Source organism: Manacus vitellinus, unplaced genomic scaffold (genome assembly GCF_001715985.3).
Source record: "Manacus vitellinus isolate BGI_N305 unplaced genomic scaffold, ASM171598v3 scaffold_16_pilon, whole genome shotgun sequence".
Classification (NCBI taxonomy): Eukaryota; Metazoa; Chordata; class Aves; order Passeriformes; family Pipridae; genus Manacus; species Manacus vitellinus.
Window position 1 is genome coordinate 11220691 of NW_021939189.1, and position 20657 is coordinate 11241347.

Genomic DNA, 20657 nt, shown 5'->3' on the forward strand with positions numbered 1-20657 from the left:
ATCACAAATTTATGTCACAAATCAGTTGATTTGAACAAGAGCCAATCAAGGAAAAAAATTACTTTCCAGAAATCATAGGACACTGGGTTATAAAAATTAAATTTAAGGCTTATACTGGAAAATGATACTTAGCCACTACCTGGAAAAGCCAGACCCAAACTCCCCAGTTGCAACCTTGAAAGACATAGAGAAAAATCTTAGCGATAGGCTGGCTGTGGAGAACCCTGCATCTGAGCTGAGTCCAGGCAAATATGTTTGTGTTTGACATGACATTTCTTCACCATAGAGAAGAAGTCATATTCATTTTCCAAGGATATGACTTCCAGTCTTACTAATTTTGCAGGTTACACACTGGAATTAATGGGATTTGTTTGTACATTATGTGCTTGTCAGGAGACACTATGCAACAGATCTCTGTGCAAAGCTGGACTGATGCTGAAACATGGAAAAATATATCTTAGTCTTAACCAACAAAAGTTTGGCTGAAACAGCTGCCTGAGAAAACACCATGCATTTTGCTGGGGGTGGGGGGGGATTGGTTCTGGGAAACTCTAATGTGCAGCTTTGTGTTCTTCTCTTCCTTGTCCTGAATTTCAGAAATTGTAACTGAAGCCTCCACGTTCACAGGAAATTTTGCTCTAATTATGTATCCCCAAAACTGTGGCAGCACATCTGACCTTGCATGCCTGTTTTATTGTTTCCACATTGTAGTGCTGCACACAGGTTTGATGTCCTCTCCCAGTCAGTCAGATACCCTGTCATTTGCTGCAGAGTATGTGTCAAGTCCTGAGTCAGAAGACTGAATGCTAACTAACATGGCCTGGATCCAAAAATCTTCAAAGATAGCCTCTAGAAAAGCATGATGGGGACAGGCATTGTATCAGTTAGAATCTGCAGAGCTGTTTTGTGGGGGCTGGCCCCAGACTGAGCTTGACTTTTCTTTTCACAGGTGAAGACTCTACTCCTTGGAGTTACCCGTATAAAAACACTGGCAAAAAGAAAGGCTCCTTAACATCCTGCTGTGAAATAAAAGGCCATTGGAAGCCCTTCTGAGGTCAGAATGAACCATAAGAGTCCTAAAGAAAATAGGAATGAGGAAAACAGCTTAGCATATAGACCACTTGGCTAAGAAGAAGGGAGGTATAAGCTGGGGGTGCTGGCTGCACCTATGGGGGGATGGTGAAGGGGAACACCATGGGTACTAAGTATTGTGAGGTAGCTGGAAAAAAGATGTTGAAATTCTTATCCTAGGAGCATCATCAGCCCAACTCTGCCAATGTTTGGTGTTGATTGAAGACCCCAGCTCCAGTTCTTTGGTGGTTTGCGGTGACAGGGTGCCACTTTTTTCAGACCTAGCCTTTACTCGTATGTTTACAGAGAATCTGAGAAGATTAAGAAAGTAGCCAGAATAATCTTCCTTGTGTTTTGGGTTTCAGTCCTTCTCTCACAGAACCCCCTATAGGATTTGTTTTCTAATGGCTTGGTACTGGAAAGGAGTATCTTTACATGGTCTCAAGCTGGGAGCATTCATCCTCTTGGCATGATTAAACCTCAGTTGCCTGAAAACCCACTTCATAAACGGTAGTGTGCAACAAAATGGACCAAATCAGTGGCCATCTGTTCACCTCTTGGATGTCTGCAGCCCAGCTGCTGTTTCATGGATGTGGTCATTCTCAAAGTACTTCTAATAGCTTCAGTCCCAAGCTTGTGTTTGAGTAAGGACAAACCTAACTTGAAAACGTGGTGGTGTGGTTAGGGACATTTAAAGTTTTGGAAGCACCTCATTTGCACTTAACTATCTCTTTAGGGAAACTAAACTGTATCCCAGAAATGCTATCAGAAAAAATGGGCACAGGAGGTGGTAGGATGAAAAGACTAACAGTGGAGAAGTCCTAATGAAATGGAAATTTGAATGAATATGGAATTCTCCAACGGGCCTGAGCTACCTGAGTTAATAACACATGGCCAGAAATGCTGCAAAAGCCGTGCTGTGACCACACAGCCAACCTGTCATGCTCATGTGCACACTGCATGCCTGTATTCTCTAAATTGCAGAGAAGACTGTCTCTTCAGGGTTCTAAGAAAACATACAGGGAGGTGAAGGTAGGAAGGCCAGGGCATGGATGCCCAGCAAATGAAGGCATGGCTCACTGTTCTGCAAGGAGAGCAAAGCCCCACACAAGCAGGCAGTGTTTTTGCAGCATGGTAACTCTGGGTGCAAGCAACACTTTTCCACTTAAACAGCATTCCCCTGCAAAGAAGCAGCAGCCGGGCAGTGACACCTCCATCCTTCCAACAAGCAATGAATTGCAGAAATGAGATTTTATCCTTAGCAAATACATCAGCCTGGAGTCTCCATTGGACAGGAGCTCTTGTGCTGTGAATTCATGTATGTAGTCTAGATTTCGATAATACAGTGATGCAGGAAAATAAAACGCTCATTAGCATCATCCTTAACTTGTGAACGTGGAAAAGTGTTGCCTGCTTCCCTGGGGACGGACGCTGCGAGAGACCGAGCACCTGCAAAGCAATTGTTGCTGTAGGATTGCGCGCACAGCCTTCGCTTTCCCGGCCCCGCTATCCAGGGAGGGCAGATTTAGGCTCTGTCCCTGCTCCTGCTCCCCCCGCCGCCCCGGTCCCTCGGTCCCCCGCCCCGCTGGGCGTGCGGGCGGGCCGGGCGGCGCCGCAAGGTCAGAGACCGCCGCCCGCCCGCGGGTACACCGTGTCCCCCGCCCGCGCTGCCATGTGGCGCGGCGGAGCTCCCGCGCTCCGGGGCCGCCTGCGGCGCGAAAGCCGCAGTCGGAGTCCTCGACGCTCCGGCACGGGGTGGTCCCGGGCGGCGGGGGGGGGGCAGCTCGCCTTGCTCCCTCGCCGCCCGGCGATGCGACCCCGCCGAGGGTTGCTCAAAGTGCCCTAATTAAAAATTAAACACGGCTGCTGCTGCTACCGCCTCCTCCTCCACTCCCCCCCCGCCCCCTTCTCGCAATTCAGCCGCGCCTTCTCCGGCCCCCCTTTGCACGATTAGACCGAGGAGCGTGGAAACTTCCTGCAAAACACTACGTGCGGTGCATCGGTAAGGGCCGGGCCGGGGCCGCTGCGGAGCGGGCGGGAGCAGCGCTCCCTCCTCCGCTCCGCTCCCGCCGCCCAGGCCGGGACTGAGTGTCCCCGCAGCGATGGGGACCGGGCTGCGGTACCTCCCGGCCGGGAGCGCCGGTACCGGGCGAGCAGCGCAGCCCCGCCGCCGGCGCGGAGCGGGACCTGTGGAGCCGCGCTGGGTGCGGCGGGGCCGCGCTGCTGCCCTGGAACTGCGGGCAGGGGCTGACACACTGATCTGAGCGGGGCGTGGGGACCTGAAAGCCTCTTAGGGCTGCGCCCGCAGAGTGGACTCGGGTCCTCCCAATAGCTCCAACGGTAATAACGATTAAAGCCTAAGCCTCGCTTTATATCCTTTCATTAGCTGCGTTTAGTTGATGGTGGTTGTATATTAGAGAGGCTTCCATTTACCACAACAGAAGGTGTTTAAGGTGGATTAGGAAAGAAGATTCATTTTCCCAAAGCTGGATCTGTATTTATTGCATTAATAAATGGCAAATCTTTTAAAGGATAGTGATTCCATTTTTGTACACCATCCTGCAGGGATGCACGTCGGTCAGTGGAACAGGACTGTATCACTCTGATACACATCATGAGACTTTTGAGACTACTGCAGACCTGCTAGCAGAATTGTTGTGCAGAAAATAATTTTAAAACTCCTCATGTTTCTCACTACATGCAATAACTCTAGGATAGGTTAAACCTTCTTCCTGATATGATCTGGGAAAAAAGGGGTTTGCGTTGCCTGCCATTTTACTGCCTGATTCCTCTGTCGTATCAGCAGTGGACTTCTAAGCATTGGATAGAGTCAAAACACAGATTTCTCCTGCTAGTAGAACTAATGGTTAAACCGATGGGTAACTATGTGCTTGCTAATGGTTATTAGTTTGATCTTCTAATGTTGCAGCACCCGTCATGTGGTAAATAATCTCTGTTGCTGAAATTGTAAGTCAAGCTAATTTTTGAAGTGCCTTTCATATTTGAAGATCCATGAAGACTTTATAAATAGATAGTTTTAAATAGTATAAGAATGTGCTTTCAGATTATGTATATAAAGAGCCTCTACTGCTCCTAAGGAGCTCTAGTTTTCTTTTTTAGCCCTGTCCCTGATCTACTTGAGGGCCCCATGAAGGTCTCACTAGATGGAAACAGCTATGGTTTGGGATTTTGGGAGTATCAAACACAAGGTCTGAGAATTTCATGGTACCCCCTTCAACCTGGCACAACTGTTAAGGGAGAGTAACATAAATCCAGGCTTTTCCAATAATTGTTGAGCATTGCTATACTTGGAGAACTTTACTGGAAGTAGGTCTTGGGAGTAGCCAGGATGAATATGTCTGCTCTCTCTGGGAACGAGGGACAATATTGACAGTAGAAACAAATAATTTTGAGCAGATGCATCTTGTCTCTTCTGTTGGAATTTGGGCATTGACACTGGGCCTTTCACTACCATTTTTCCTGGGAAAAGTTTACTTGTGGGATCTTACTCCTTATAGGTTTAATATTATCCTTTTGTTTTGTTATTCTTGTAGGATTAAATGTTGAGGTTTTTTTCAACACTGAAATAATTACCCCTCTTGTACTATGACATGGCAGAGGCTGCTGAAATTGTGTAATTACTTCTAGGAATCTGATACTCATGTTCTATTTTAAAGACTTTTCTTTTGATTTTATGTATTGGAGATCCACTTTTCATGGAAATAAAACTGGAAAAGAAACTGGCAGCCAGCACCAGAGAATGAATCTCCCTCTTCAGCTACCAGTTGTCAGCACTGTTTTTCTGTTCTGTGTACGTGACCCATACTGGGTACATAGACAAAGGGAGTGTTCACTACTCTTCATTTTCCATTTCTTTATCAGGCTCCATCTTTTTTGTATTCACCAGAACAATAACTATCACTTCCATCTGACTTCAATCATATTTGCTGTTAATTTGATCCTTGTTTAGGGAGTTGTATTTCCTCAAAGGAGAGCCCTTGATCAGACATAGAGATTTTATAATCATCTGGTAATTTGTTACTTTGATCTTGCAAATTCAACTGGCCTAATTTAAGGTTGGGCAAGTGGGTGCCAATGAGGGAGAAGCAATAAGGAACTCTTAGAGCTGTTAGCCGGTTAATACTTTTGATGTTTAAGGATCACTTGAGTGGTGTAGGTGTTAAGAAAATATAACTCCTTTGAGGGATAACTAACTCCACTGTAACTTGCTTTTCAGTTTAGCTTTAAAGAGCTCTTTGAGTGTTCCTTCCCAAGCAAACTCTCCCTTCAGTTGCTAGAAATTTTAAATGGGCTGAAGTGGGCAGAGTCAGTGAGTAATATAGTGCACAGAAAAAACAGATCAAGTTGAAACTCCCCTCCTAAGCAAATTTAAGCAAATTTTTGAGAATATGTATAATCAAAAAGCAATAGTAAGTAGGGGATGTAAAAGCAGTAATTGAGGGGCACAGCGGAAGTATGTGAGGATTATATATTAATTTACGTATTGATCACAGTAACAAGTGGGAATTATCTTAAGTAATTTAATTCAGGGTATTTAACATTTGTTCTACCATGGGGTTTTTTCTGTAATATTTAAAGATCTGAATCTCTCTTTGTGCTTGGCTAAAGGCCATGCTTTTACTAGGTACTCACTTCACCAGAGACATAAATGAATCTACAGCCCTGCGAGTCTGTAGGGTACTCCTTTGGTGACTGCCAAGAATGAGGCAGAAAAACAAGTCCTACAAAGCAGTCTCCCCATGTTAAATGTCTGAGTAGGCCCACTCTTCAAATAGGAAAAGTGTAGGGATTCAGAAACTGAAGAAGGTTGAAAATCACCACTTTGAAGTCCAACCAGTGTTAGTGTGGGCAAAGGTGGAAGGGGGAATACATACAGTGAAAATCAACAGTGCCACCTTGTGTGGGTGGGACAAGAGAGTTCGGCCATGAGGAGGGCAAATGGCCCCAGGTGTGTCTCCAGCTTCTTCACCCCGGGATTGGGGCAAGCTCCTGGCCAACTAGGGAGAGGGCAAAGGAAGGATGGGTTCTTCTTAGATCTGCAGGAGGGAGGTGTTTACTGCCTCGCTGTGAAAAGCGGAGCTGGTGGGTATGTAAGGGGCACTCAGCCTGACAGGGTGGAAGGAAGGGCATGTTGTGGAAGGAAGGACCAAAGCACAAGCAGGTTGCTTAGTTTTTTTCTTTTGTAACTTCAGCAGCTAGAATAATGTCTGAAGGAAGAGAGAGTAATGTGAGTTGTTTTAATATAGGACCAGTAAAAGTGCTACCAAAAATCTGGTTATGCAGCCTTTTAGGGGTAAAAACCAGGTGATTAAGATTTAGATTCTTTAGCTGTGGGCAAGGGTTGCATAACACCAAGAAAAATTTTATGAGACTTAGGAGGATGTAAGCCTTCCATGAGGGACAAAGAAGTTAGGCCCCTGCAGATCAAGTAGAGCAGGTCTCCTCTGTGACTGATCCCACGTTGTTTCTCAGACTAGGAAGATAATGTTTAATTGCAAAGAGAGCATTTGGGAAAAATTGTTTTACTCCAGGTGCATTGTAAGTATGCAAAAAAGGGTGCCAGTTGCAGAGTAGGGTTAATTTAATTTTTTTTTTAGCACAAAATAAAGCAGTGTAGGTTGGTTGCATCCTTAGGCAATGCAGACTGGTCTGGAACTACTTGTGTCTGTGCAAAAAGGAATCTTTAAATAAGCTACAAAAGTCAAATGATTTACAAAGTGAATCTGTTGTTAAAGCAACCCTTCTCCAGCTGTACTCGGGGCTTCTTGGAGAGGGGATAGGGTCTGGAAAATGCTAAGCACATTTAGGAGCTACAAAACCAAGAAAAATTATGTATGACATATTTACCATACAGGCATCATATAGGTGAGAACAATGTCTGCTTGAAAACAGTAATTTACAAAAAAAAAAGTCATATGGATTTAAGACCTATGAAGCTCAGAAGTCCCATTTTCTGAAGTTCCATACAAATTGACTTTCAGGAACATAGAATAGTTTTAAAAGTTCCACCTGATGAAAGTGTTGATGAACTGCTTTTGATCATGACTTAACTGGAAATAAAATTAAAACCAACATTGAGATAAACCACAGACCAATTAAAACGGTCCTTTCTAAAAGGATGATATATATTTGTTCATTAGCAAGTTGAAAGCAATGTGTTCTTTGTCATTGAGGACTTGAGACTTGAATTTACTAACAGACTGGAGTTACTGTTTTGAAAAGAATGGTGATACTTAGAACACATGTAATTATTTTAGCTCTGTAACTACTACTTGTACAAGAGACTTCCAAGAGTAGTTCCTTTACAGTTGCATATATATTTACATATATATGCAAGAACATTAATAATATTCCATTATCCTCAACTCCATGTGTGAATCAGTGCTGTGAACTCTCTGCTTGCCAAGAATAAACAGCCTTTATGCCATACACCCTCCCTACAACTGAGAGACACTGTTTACATGAGGGGATGATGAGAGGAATTTGTTAGGACAGCAGACCAAGAACACTTGTAGCAGTGTTGTACTAAATGAGGGATACCCTTGTAACAGGAACATTCCTCAGAAACCTTGTTTGTCTCCTGCAAGGACATGAACAAAGGTGGAAGTGATGTTGAAAACCCATATATCAAATTATAATTTTAAAATATTCCCAGGAGAGATCAGTAGTGTGTAACAAAGGAGACTTTCTCAGCACAAATACAGGCATGGAAAGACAATGGTTTTCCTTTTTTTTCACTTACTATGCTAAGTAGTTTTTTTATTTTATTTTTATTTCAATCATTTCATATTCAGAAGTCTTCCTAGGAAAAAGCTTAAACATTTTTCAACACACTTTTGTAGACCAAAGAAACTGGGACTTTTTAATCCCAGTTTACCCCTTGTCAGGTCTGTAACAGCTCTTTGTGGTATTGTTCTCCCAATTTTGTTATTATTCTTTGAAGACAGAAATACTGAGTGATTATGTGTGAGACTTGTAGAAAAGGAGGCAAGACTCCCATAAAAATTCTAACACAGGCAACTACCTAAACAGGATGCTGTAAATCGGAGTTGGGGTGCAAGGGGGACAGGGCAAAGCTGGTATCACTCCTCCAGGCTTCAAGCTAAACTATGCCCCGGTGCAGCTCTGATACAAAACACCACTTCATCTCTGGATGTGTATGGATTGTATTTATTGCAAAACACATTGTGTGATACCTGAGTTTACTGTGTGTGTGCTGGGCCGTGGTGGGTTGACCTTGGCTGTGCCCACCAATCCGCTCTACCACTCTCCCCGTCAGCAGGATGGGGTTACAGAAAATAAGATGGAAAAAAACTCATGGATCAAGATAAAGGCAATTGAATACAACAAAGGCCGCATGTGGAAGCAAAGGAAAACAGAAGATTTATTCTCTGCTTTCTGTCAGCAGGCAATGTCCAGCCACTTCCTGGGAAGCAGAGCTTCAGTACACACAGCAGTTGCTCCAGAGGACAAATGCCATAATGAATGGCCCCTATTCCCCCCTCCTTTTTCTTGACTTTTCTTCCTGAGCAGATGTCATACAGTATGGAATATCTCTTTGGTTAGTTTGGGTCAGCTGTCCTGGCTATGTCCCCTCCCAAAATCTTGCCCACCCTCAGCCTGCTGGTGAGGCGGGAATGTTGGAGATATAGCCATGATGGGCTGCTGTGGGGAAAACTAACTCCATCTCAGGCATACCCATTGGCCCAAAAGGTACACGAACTTGAGGAGGTAGCAGCTGAAATAGCCAGTAAGTTATTTGGAACAAGTAGGCAAACTGTGTATAAGAACCTCAGTAATTCTTCCTGTTACTAACATCCATGGGCCTGTTGGCATAGGAATTATGTCAGCTGCTTCGTGCTATAATACTGGGTTAAGGAGTATAGGATTCCAAGCACAAGCACTTGAGATGCTTTGTACAAAGCACAATTGAACAGAGGTCTGGTACCAGGGTTTAGTCACCTGAACATGGGAATTACTGCCCTTCATCCTGCAGTAGTGAGAGCTGTAAAATGTAATGACAGCAATAGCAAGTAAACATTAACTGTTTCAGTGATGATTGTTATCGCAAATACCAAGATACTTATTTAATTATGGTTAATGTGTGAACAGAATTACATGTCTTATCAGACCCCTGGACATGCCTTTCTACCTTCATCTGGGATGTAGCTTATTGAGGTATTTCTTAGTATCTTTGAGCTTTCTCAGAAATCTCAGATGTTACCTGCTGTGACAGTCATGAGGACAGGCAAAAGAAAGTGCTAGCAGCTCATAAGGAGTTTATTTCCAAAACCCACATTAGTCCAGGTCAGTGGGTCAGCAACCAGAAGCCACTGATCTAAATTCATTGCAGAGGATTGAATGGCTTTCCTTATATAATAGATGTTTATATACTATTTGGAAATACCCTTTGGAAATGCTTTTGTACTCATGGTCAGTGAAATGATTAAACATTGTCCAAATGATTAATGTTTTTACTTCTTCTGAAAATATTACTTAAAACCTATTGTTTTCCCCAAGAGACAACTGGAATTGAAGAAACCAAAGGAATTTCAGAAGAATATATTGCAGATTCTACCTCATAAGTAAATGAATGTCTTAGAGGACGAATGCTAGAGAATGCAAGATGTTTAGTACTATGTGTGTGGCACAGACCTATGTGATTTTAAAATTTTATAGTAGAATTACAGCTATTCATATTTAATTGGTTTTTATAGAATAGATATTATATAAATATAATATATAAATATATAAATTGTTTTTTATAAGAATAGAACAAATTGCCATCGAGAAGCTTCCAATGCTCTAACTAAAACTGAATGAGCGAGGTGACTGTCCCACTCTGCTCTTCACTGGTGTGGCCTCACCTTGAATATTGTGTGCAGTTTTGGCACCACAATATGAAAAAGACATTAAGCTATTAAGTGATGAGAGAGCATCCAAAGGAGGGCAGGGAGGATGGTGAAGGGTTTGGAGGGGAACTGCCTGAAGCTGAGTCAGGGGAGGTTTAGGCTGGATATCAGGCTCATCCCCCTCTGCTCACATTGGAGACACCACACTGTGAATCCTGTGTTCAGTTTTGGGCCCATCATGACAAGACAGACATTGAGGTGCTGGAGTGTGTCCAGAAAAGTGCAACAAAGCTGGTCAAGGGTCTGGAGCATGTCTTGTGAGGAGCAGCTGAGGGAGACGGGGGTCTTCAGCCTGGAGAAAAGGAGGCCCCGGGGGACCTTATCCCTCTCCACAACTCTCTGAAATTACGTTGGAGCCAGGTGAGAGTTGGTCTCTTTTCTCAAGAAACAAGTGGTAGGATGATAGGAAATGGCCTCAAGTTGCACCGGGGGGGTTTAGATTGAATATTAGGAAAAATTTCTTCATGGAAAGGTTGCCAAGCACTGGAACACACTGCCCAGGGAAGTGGCGGAGTCACCATCCCTGAAGGGATTTAAAAGACGTGCAGATGTGGCACTTGGGGACATGGTTTAGCGATGTGCTTGGCCGTGCTGTGTTAATGTGCGGACTCGATGACCCCAGTGGTTGTGTCTGTGATTCTGTGACTCAGCGGAGGTCCCTGACGCGACGCGCCCGCCCCGCGGCGGCCATGGCGGCCGGGGCTGGGTCTCCATGGCAACGCGCAAAGCCTCGGCGCGCGCGTCCCGCGCTCCCCTCCCGCGGCCGCGCGCGCTCGCTCTCGCGAGCCTGGCCGTGGCGGCGGCGAGGCCGAGGCGCTCGGGGCCCGTTTCAAAACCGGCGGTCGCCGGGGCCGCGGCCCCGGGCACGAGATGGCGGAGAGCGACCAGGGTCCGAGCGGCCGCGCCGCGCAGGGCGAGGAGGCGGCCGGGCAGCAGCCCCGCAGCCGAGCAGCAACAGCCGCCGCCACACAGCAGCCGCGCAACAGCCGCCGCAGGATCGAGGAGGCGGCGGCGGCCGCGGCGGACCCGGGAAGCGGCGCGGGCAGCGCTAATCGGTGGGGGAGGGGGGGCGTCACAACATGTGTGTCGGAGGAGCAGCGCGGGGCAGGGCCGGGCGGCGGCGGGGCAGCGGCGGGCGGGGGGAGGCAGCCGGACCCCCCGTGGCTCCGGGCTCCTTCCCGCGGGCTGGGGCACTCGCCGGGGCTACACAGGCACAGAGACACACGGCCGGGAGCGCGGGCGAGGCCGCGGGCTGGGCACGGGCACGGGGGGGGGGCGGCGCCGGGCCAGCGGCGCGGGGCTGGCCTTCGTGGGGCCTCACCGGCGGGCAGGGCTGGCTGGGACACCATTGACACGTTCCAGGGGTGTCCGCGTCGTTTCTGGTGCCGGTCACGTTTCCACTTGTGGCCGGGGCGGTGTGTTCTGTGGAGCCCTTGAACTACTCTTTGTTTACGTGAGGGTGGTAAGGCAGCCCTGTAGTGATTTATTTTCTAGAAACAAAAACCACACTTGCGTGCACGAAGTTTGCTTGTAAATTGTAACATTTTTATACATGGAGTATGCAGATCCTTGTCTAAAAGGAACATAGTATAAGGGAGCTGGAACTACCAGCTCTCTAGAACAATACGATGAATAACTTTTTTTGTGAGCGGTTGCTCTTGATGTTAGGCTTTGAGGGTTGTCACTCTTTACATGAACTAGGTTTTGGCCTCAGATCGTTGGAATTTCCATATCTCGTTTAATCTCATTCAAACCTTGGAGGGAAAATGGATTTGTAGTAGACTTACTGTTGCAGTACATCAAAGCTGTTGAGGTCTGTTAAGTTTTGACATGTTCCAAGCAGCCCAGCTCTGATACTGTTGTGTTTAAAAAATGCATGAGGGACCAACTTCAATATCAAGCTGGAGGAATAAAGGCATATTTCATGCCTTTACTTGACGCCCTGTGAAATTTAGTTTAGTTTACAAGTTATAAATTTCACATTACTATAAAACAAAAGTTGTGGTTTTGCTTTTTTCCCTCCTGAGTCTGGCCCTCAGCTTCCAAACTACACAGATTAGAACTGAATTTCCACAGGAAGATTGTCACCCTTTTGCTCCTTTTAGGTGTATAAATTTTTATTGCTCTTTTGGGGTTGCTGCTGTTGAAGTAATGACTTAATTTCTCTGTATAGCTCCTGTCAGCAATGTCTTCGTTTCCCTCCAAAACCTCACAAGCAAATGAAAAATCCCAGTCATTCCATGTAGTAGAAATCACAACTTGAAGTGTGAAAGTAATGCAGAGTTCTTAGTGACAGAGATACAAATCTTGTTCTTTCGAATACAGTTTCTAGTCTTCCCCAAAACATGTAGGAAGGATGAAGGTGTCAGTGGGCAGGTGAAATGTATTACTTAAAAAAATAAATCAGTAACCTGGTTTGATTAGCACTCATTAAATTGGAAAGGAATCCTGGTCTCAACATGCACACTTCCATAAATTTATTGTACTGAGCAGTGGGAATTGTTCCACACAACAAAGCTGTGCTTTGGAATCACATGTTTTGAACTTCTTGCATTTCTATCTCGACTGATCTTACTGTGGACACCTGTGAGCAGAGAAGTAGAAATTTGGTTTTAAAAGATCAGCTTTTAGGGCTTTCATGTTGGTGTATCTTGTGGTTATTATGTTTTAGGCTGCTAGTTTTGTTTATGGAAACCTTGTCTTTTGTTTCCAAAACTTTATGGAAAGTTCAAAAGCTTTGGGTTTTTTTTCCAAAGGTGTAATTGCTCTTGCTAATCAATGAGGACATGCTTTTTTTTTCTTTTAAAGAAATAATTGTAGGGGTTTTTTTCCAATACTGGAAATTTGCTCATGATTACAAAGGCAAATGTTAATTAAATCTATAAAATGTGTAGCTCATACAAAAGGTGAAGACTAGAAATTACTATTGTTTTTCCCTCAAGAAAATGTCAAGTCATAGATTCTGAGGCTGTCTTTTCTGTGGTCTGTAGGTGACTAATGTGACATTACTTTGAATGTATTATTTGATTGAAATTATTTTTAATATTCAAGGAGGAGGGTAAGAACTATAAAAGGATCTCTGCGTCCAGCTTGTTCACTGGCCTGTGTGGATCTTGGCAGATGAGTTTTGCAAGAAGAATCGTTTCTTTAATTAATCCTCTATTTTCAGGAGACTGGCTGTGATCCCCAGACTAAGTGAAGTGTCATCTTGTTTCCCAGATTTTGGAGTTTGTGCCAGACTTGTATCCTCTTTGCTCTCTACTGATTTGTACAGCCAGGTCTTGCAGAGCCTGTGGATTCCCTGTGTGGAGACCTGTCTGTTCCTGGGCACTGCACTGAGCACCAAGGGGCTGTTTCATAATCCTGTAAGCAGGAAAGAGCTTAAAGGGCTAAAGAGAATCCATTGCTCTAATCCTAAAACTTAAGGAAGAACTTGGATTTTTGCTAGGAGCTTCATTGGACAGGAGTTTTGCATTTGCAAATGGAACTGGATTGGAAGGAACTGCTCTGACTGGAAAACCTGACACTCTACTCTTTCCCTCTCCTCTCCCTCTGGCTCTCTCCAGTTCCTGCATTGTTCCCTCCATTTCACTTCATTACCCAGCCACACAAGAATTATGTTGTCACAGGGGCAGGATGGTGTGGAGGAGGGATGATGCAGAGGGAAACTGGAGGATGCTTCAGCCAGATAACATGTCATTGACTTGAAACGTTTTAAATGTTACAAATACTTGGCCCAGAGGAGTGTCCAGGCATTTCCCAGTTGCTAATCTTCCTCTTAATCCACTGGTAAACACAAGGACTGTGAAGTTCATATCGTATGAGTATTTCAGAATTGGGGAAAAAGTCGTGGGAGGAATATGGATGTGTTTGAATTTCTTCCTCCCTGGAATGTGGCCAAGCTTGAGTAGATAATACATGAAAGGCTGGCTACTTGTATGTGCTTTTGAGTGCAAGATTTCCACTTATTGTTTGGTTAACTTTGCAGAGAGCTGAAAATACTCAGCTAATCCAAAATCAGTGATCTTACCATATGTTGTGGTTGTAAAACTGAAATGCTTGTTTTGGCTAATTTTCTACCAGCAACCTTCCAAAGTATCAAAATGAGATAAAAACTAAGCCTTCTGAAATGTGGGAAATAAAGTAAAGGCAGTGATGTAATATAAGGAGGGTTCACAATCAGTTACTTCTGTCAGTTCTGTAGGACATCACCTTCTAATTGTTCCAGCTCGAGTGGATAATGCTAGCTTCTTAAATAAATGTTTGTGTAAAAGTACTTTTTAAGCTTCTCTTAGTTAACTAAGTAGACAGTGATGTGGGTCTCTAAGTTTAGTGGGTCACATTTGTGTGGCTTTAATGAGTGGATCTTTTAGTGCAGCAGTTCTCCTAATTTAAAGTAACAATTCAGGCACCTTGAGCCTCTGGTAGCAGATTAAATCAGCTCGGGATAGTAACAATGTCAAGAGTGCCAAAGAGTTCTGATATTTAATCCAATTCTGGTCAAAGTGTATTGTTTCATTGAACTTGAGATTTGGGCTACTTTAAAAGAGAAGCAGCAAATTTTCTACTAAAAAATTTTAAAAGGGGAGCAGCTACTGTTGGTAAACTTTTGAAAGACCAAGGCCAGAAGTCTATTTTGTTGTTTCTGGTGGATAATATCTGGTAACTTAATTAGTCTTAGGTGCATATCATGTCTTAATACAGCTATTCCCCATGCATTTAGCAAGTTTTCAAATTCTAGTAGTGCTAAGCAGTGAGACTGAAAAAGTAATTGTTCTTAGTTGAATTTTAATTTCTGTCTAAAATCAATCTGGCACAAATTGTGAATAAAAATTCTTTATGTGGTAGATAAAATACAATTTGATTTACAAATTGAGTTGATTTTGATATATTATTATTACATTGAATAAAGCATACTGAGCTGCTTTGTAACTTAGACCGTTTCAGCTCTCACTTTTGGGGTGAATATTGTGTAACTTGGCTAAATGTGATGTGAAGATGGTGGGAGCACCAAAGCATGGGTGCTAAGAGCTGATTTTTCAACTGAGTCATTCTGTTTTGGTATTTGTAGTAGTCTATAGTACCGTGTTTGTGAATCTTGACAGACATGATGTGCTGGAACAGGTTGTCCAGAGAAGTTGTGGATGCCCCATCCCTGAAGTGTTCAAGGTTGGATGGGGCTCTGAGCAGTGAGAGATGTCCCTGCCCATGGCAGGGAACGAGATGATCTTTAAAGTGCCTTCCAACCCAAACCAGTCACAGATTCTTTGATTCCGTGAAATGGAATGTAACTGAAATAGCAAGATGTACTTTCTTTACTTGATATTGTAATGTTATTATTTTTGTTCTAGATAAAACCATGTATTTTGGAATTACAGTTGTAATGTGAATTTATTTTTCTTAACTTGAAAAGCAACATTTAACATCCTGGAAGTTATAATAGCATAGGAGATAGGCAGCTACATAGATAAATATGGATATATAGAGATAGGTAGATACACACACACACACATATATATGTATATACACATATATATATAGGAGCTATGATGGTCTAATGATCCAATACAAGACTAATAGTGTTTTTGTTTGGATTTTTTGTTTGTTTTTTTTTAAATGTAGGGAAAATGATGAGACAGCAAAAGAGGGGAAAGCACCTGTGAAAGAGAAGTACGTTGCAAAAGCGAAGGCAATCCCTTCTCTTGGAAACAAGAATAGATTCCAGCCCTATTCCAAGGAGAAGAATGCAGGCTCTGGAGACAAGAAGGCTGTTAATCGTAATAGAGTTTTTATTAGCAACATCCCGTATGACATGAAATGGCAAGCTATTAAAGATCTTATGAGAGAGAAAGGTAACTTATTCCTTATAATACACTTCACACAGAAAGGGATAGGACTCAAATGCAGTGTATGTGTCCTTTGAGCCACACAGATTTGATTTGCCTTTTTTTGTTTTGGCCTTTACTTGGTACATCTATCTCCCTTCCCCCTCTTTCATCCGAGACAATTGCATTGCAGGGTAGGATGGGTAAATGAAGTGCTCAAACCTTCTGCCATTCTGGTGTGACAGTAGAGAGTATATGCATGACCTCATGACTTCCTAAAGAGATTGTGTTTCGTCTCTAGTTGTAGTTTCTGTAGTTTTTCTTTTTTTCTTCGAGGGCTATTGTATTTAAGCAACACATTAAGTGTGTTAACATGAATAATAAGGGATGTTTTTCAAAAGTTGTTTTGTATTTCTTTGGTGGAATCTGGCTGTGGCATTAACTTTGTCTGCATTGTCACTGCTGCCATGACTGTTTGTCTGGAGATTTGTATTAAAAGCTTGTTACTATTGTTGCAGTTCTGATAGAGAAATCTTACTGCCCCCAAAATTTTGTTTTAAGTTTGGGGTAAAATAATGATAATATACGGATTTTGTAAAAAGTTAGTTCTGTGTTTTCCTTGAAAAATTGATTCTTCAAAAGTAATGCAAAGCACACTTGGCTTTTAGGCTGTGAAAAATGCCAGTACCCCTTCTGTAACTGCTGGTTTATCTGTTGTAAGGTGACGTGACTATTTGATTGGTTTATTCACTGAAACTTCCTACTTTAGAAAGTGAGTCGCTTGCTGTGAAATATTTGATGTGTAAATTTGGTTATTATTGAAGGCAAACTTATGATTGAAGATATTCAGGTAGAAAGTCACCTTAAAACAGGTGTTGTGAGTAGGATGATAAATGTAACACTTTCCAGTGAACGTTGACGTTTCATTTGTTAGGTTAAGGGACTCTATATCTGAATTTGTTCACCAACTATATCATACTGGCCAAAATATGATCTGTAGTATGAATTAGGTTAAATATAGTTGTTTGTTTTTAGCTTTTGAGAATGTGGCTGCTGCATATTTCTGAAAATTAGCTAAATTACATAGCCATTGACAGGAGGTATGTTGGTCTGGTTTTGATTGTTGGTGAATAATAGGTGATTCTCTGTAGACTTGTGCACAGGGGCACAGTAAAGAAAGATACTGGTGTTTAAATGCATTGTCTCTTGGTATTTTCCCTTTGTATGTCTTATGTAGTTGGTGAGGTTACATACGTGGAGCTGTTTAAGGATGCTGAAGGAAAATCAAGGGTAAGTGCCGTGGGCAACAATCTGCTAGAGGTTTAAAAGTTCCTCAGCAGTTTTATTTTTGTATAATACCTGTACCAGTTATTGGAAAGTAAGTTTCATTTTTACACTGATTTTCATTAAGGTAGCCTTGAGGATTCTGTATTAGAAGTAGTCTGACACTTTCATGCAACTCACACTAGCTGGCTGTAAAGGACAAAGTACTTCTGTAAATGTTAACAAATGGCATTTACTTAATTCTTTTTAGCCAACACCTTTGTTTTGGTACAAATTGTTTCATATAAAGGACGTTCAACAAACCACTAATTTTATTTAAATTTTGTTAGTGTAGTATTCTCGGGGCCAATGAGTATAAAATGTTAGCTAAGAATATACTGTGTGAAGTGCCTGATTTGACAGCTCTGCAGGGTTGGTACTTTAAACACTGGATTAATGTATTTGCTTTCCTAAAACTAAATGGATGGAGATGGTTGGTAGCCAGCAGAGTGCCTGCAATGAGGCACTAGGAGTGAAGATTGTTAAAGCTCCTCTGTCTTCTTAAAAATAGTCAAAAGTTGGGCCGATAGCAGCTCTGAACCTGCAGTGAGAACATGAGAAATGCAGGTTTGAGTCTTAGCTGAGGTTGTATCAATTGTTGTAAATTACTTCTTTAATACTTGTTAAAACTAAAACATGCTGTCAGCTTTGCTATACTTAAAGCAATCCTCTACTCTTTGCTTTATTAGAAGGATTCTGGTGCAGTCAATCAGGTTATTTTCTTACAAGGTAATTTCTCAATTCTGCTGTTATACTGAAGAGGTTTGCAGACTCCCTGTTCATTGTACTGGTATACTCGATATAGGTAGATTTGAATTCTTTAGTCAGTGGGCAGCTTTTAATGACATGATGAGTGTCTTGATTGGTTTTTGGTTATGTTTTGGGGTTATTTTCTTTCCTCCCTTTCCCTCCCACCTCCTCTCCCCAATTGTCCTTACATGGATCTGTGTGGCATTTTTCCAATTCTGGTTTGACTCTAAGAGAGTAAGAGACAATGTGTTCTCTTGCATTTGAAAGGTATGTATATTGAGAAAGCAGGAGAAATTCAGATTGGCTACCACTAAAGAACACGTATTATGGATTTTGAAGCTGAAAATAACTTGTATAGTTATTTAACAGTGAGCTGGGATCTTTAACTGGAATCTTCATTGCTCTGCTATATGTGCTGACTGACTTCTTGTTTGCTTGTTTTCTCTTTACATATGATGACAAATCTCATGGATGTAGGGTTGTGGGTAAGTTTCTTTTTCTAAGTGTGTAGAAACACACTGATATTCAAACATTCTATTTGTTTTGGCATTTTGGACTTTATTTTAATACTCTAAATGTTTTGTTCTCTCTAAGTGTGGTTGAATTCAAAGATGAAGAATTTGTTAAGAAAGCATTAGACACTATGAACAAATATGATCTTAGTGGAAGACCCCTGAATATTAAAGAGGTATGGTTATTGCTGCTGTTTTGAATTTGAAATAGTGAAGGTATTGTAGTTACTGAGATGACAATACAGTGTTTTGACAGTTTTAGATGTGTAATTTCCAGTTTAAGTTTTTATGAAATTTTCTTAATTGACTAAAGTGCCTGTTGGCTTGCAGAAGCTATCCCAAGTGAACTGGCAAAAATCCTAAAGTCAAAATAATCTAATGCTGTTTTTCTTTGAAACAACTTTAACTTCATATTCTTACCTTAGTGTCATCAGGTCTTTTCCAGCCTAAATAATTCTATGTTTACATTTCTTACCTGCCTCAAAATATGGCACAGAAGGAGCTAATTGTCAGACTACTACATATGTGCAACAAGGGGGCTGGAAGTAGAGAAGTTGTGCTGCCTGGAAAGTGAAATAATCCCAACATTTCTGTTGTATTGTACTATATCACAGTATCTGATGCAGTTCTTCTTATCCTATTACAACTTTAATAGTGGTATTAATAAATAATACAAATCCACCACCTAATTAAATTAATTCAGTTCCTGGAGGAAGGTGCCAGACTGACAGTCCTTTAGCTTGAAATCTTCTCTACTTGTCCCTAGGGTAGGTGCAGCATGTGAAGTGGCAGTGCACACTTCCTCAGCATGTGCTTTGCCAATATGGCTCAACCCTCATCTAAAAGGACCCACCTCTAGAGGTGAGGGAATTAGGTCTCCATGCTAATTCAGTCTTTGATCCCTCTGACGTGGACAAGGATATCAGCTGATAATTTTGATGGGTTTATGTAGAATTTCAACAGTACTTTTTGTTCGTTGCCAGTCCTGTTGTTGGTCATTAAGTGGCTTTATTTTGCCCATGTTTCAGGATCCTGAAGGAGAACATGCTCGTAGGGCATTACAGCGTGGGGGAGGACAGTTTCCAGGAGGACATGGACCTGATGCAGCACCTGGAATAATGAATTTACCACCTTCTATTCTCAATAATCCAAACATTCCTCCTGAAGTTATCAGTAACTTGCAGGCAGGCAGGCTTGGGTCCACTATTTTTGTTGCTAATGTAAGTTTAAAACTGCATTTTATAACTTTAATACTTGATCTTTGTAAGACGTCTTATACCTGCGTAGTTCAGTTTTATATATTAAAGAGGAAGTTGGAAATTAGTTCACAATTACTATATTCAACTGAAAAGGTTGTATATATTCATATTTTGGACATGGAAAGATACATTAAACTTTTGAGGCTGGCATGCACTTATAATTATTGCATAGTTATTTGTTGATTAAAAAATATTTTATACATCTTTTTGCTATTTACAACTGCATTTTTTTTAATTAAATATACACTTCAGTTTATCTGCTAGTTACTTTGGACTAACTTAATGAAGTTCCAATAAATATAACAATGTAAGTTCTTTACCTGCACAAGAAACAACTGTATCTGCAGGAGGGCTTGGGGAAGTACAGCTGCTCTTCTCAAGATCGAATCCATTCCTCAACGTTAGTATGTTAATGAAAGTAAAATACATGTACATAGAATAAATTGTTGCTTTTAGACTTTGATGTAGTGTGTGTATATTACAAAATCATGGCTATTTACATTCATCAAGCATTTTGTGAAGCTGAAGAGTTAACAGCAATGCAGGAAATCTCTTCAAATGTAATGGCAGAACAGAGATGTGCACTGAACTCACTGATGTATTTCTGTGTGTCAGCTTGACTTTAAAGTTGGCTGGAAGAAGCTGAAGGAGGTGTTCAGCATTGCTGGAACTGTGAAGCGTGCCGACATCAAAGAAGATAAAGATGGCAAGAGTCGAGGGATGGGAACAGTTACCTTTGAACAAGCAATTGAAGCTGTTCAAGCAATATGTATCCTTGGGTTTGGAAAACAATTGATCAAATATGGATTAGTCTTTAATGGCTTCTGATGGCATAGTTTTGCAAATGGTGCTTATTTGCCTTGTAGCTTGTGTATAGGGGGTAGAGTGTGATAGTGTACAGATTACATTTGTAAAAGTGACTAAGTTTACTGCTAAAGTCTAAAAGTTCCTGGTGGTGTTGAACTAAATTAAAATATCTAAGAG

General features: G+C 42.1%; 1 protein-coding gene across 8 annotated transcripts in view; it reads left to right on the top strand.

Moving 5' to 3' along the window:
- Positions 1 to 949: 949 nt before the first annotated feature.
- Positions 950 to 20657, top strand: part of MYEF2 (myelin expression factor 2) — a 31585-nt gene continuing 11877 nt past the window's right edge. For all 8 annotated transcript variants that reach the window (XM_018069730.2, XM_018069736.2, XM_018069737.2 and 5 more), the window contains exons 1-7: positions 950 to 1122; positions 15624 to 15856; positions 17067 to 17119; positions 18380 to 18387; positions 18497 to 18590; positions 19443 to 19634; positions 20289 to 20442. In XM_018069730.2, the coding sequence (XP_017925219.1) occupies positions 1061 to 1122; positions 15624 to 15856; positions 17067 to 17119; positions 18380 to 18387; positions 18497 to 18590; positions 19443 to 19634; positions 20289 to 20442 (796 nt within the window). In that variant the 5' untranslated portion in view covers positions 950 to 1060. The remainder of the gene's footprint in view (positions 1123 to 15623; positions 15857 to 17066; positions 17120 to 18379; positions 18388 to 18496; positions 18591 to 19442; positions 19635 to 20288; positions 20443 to 20657) is intronic.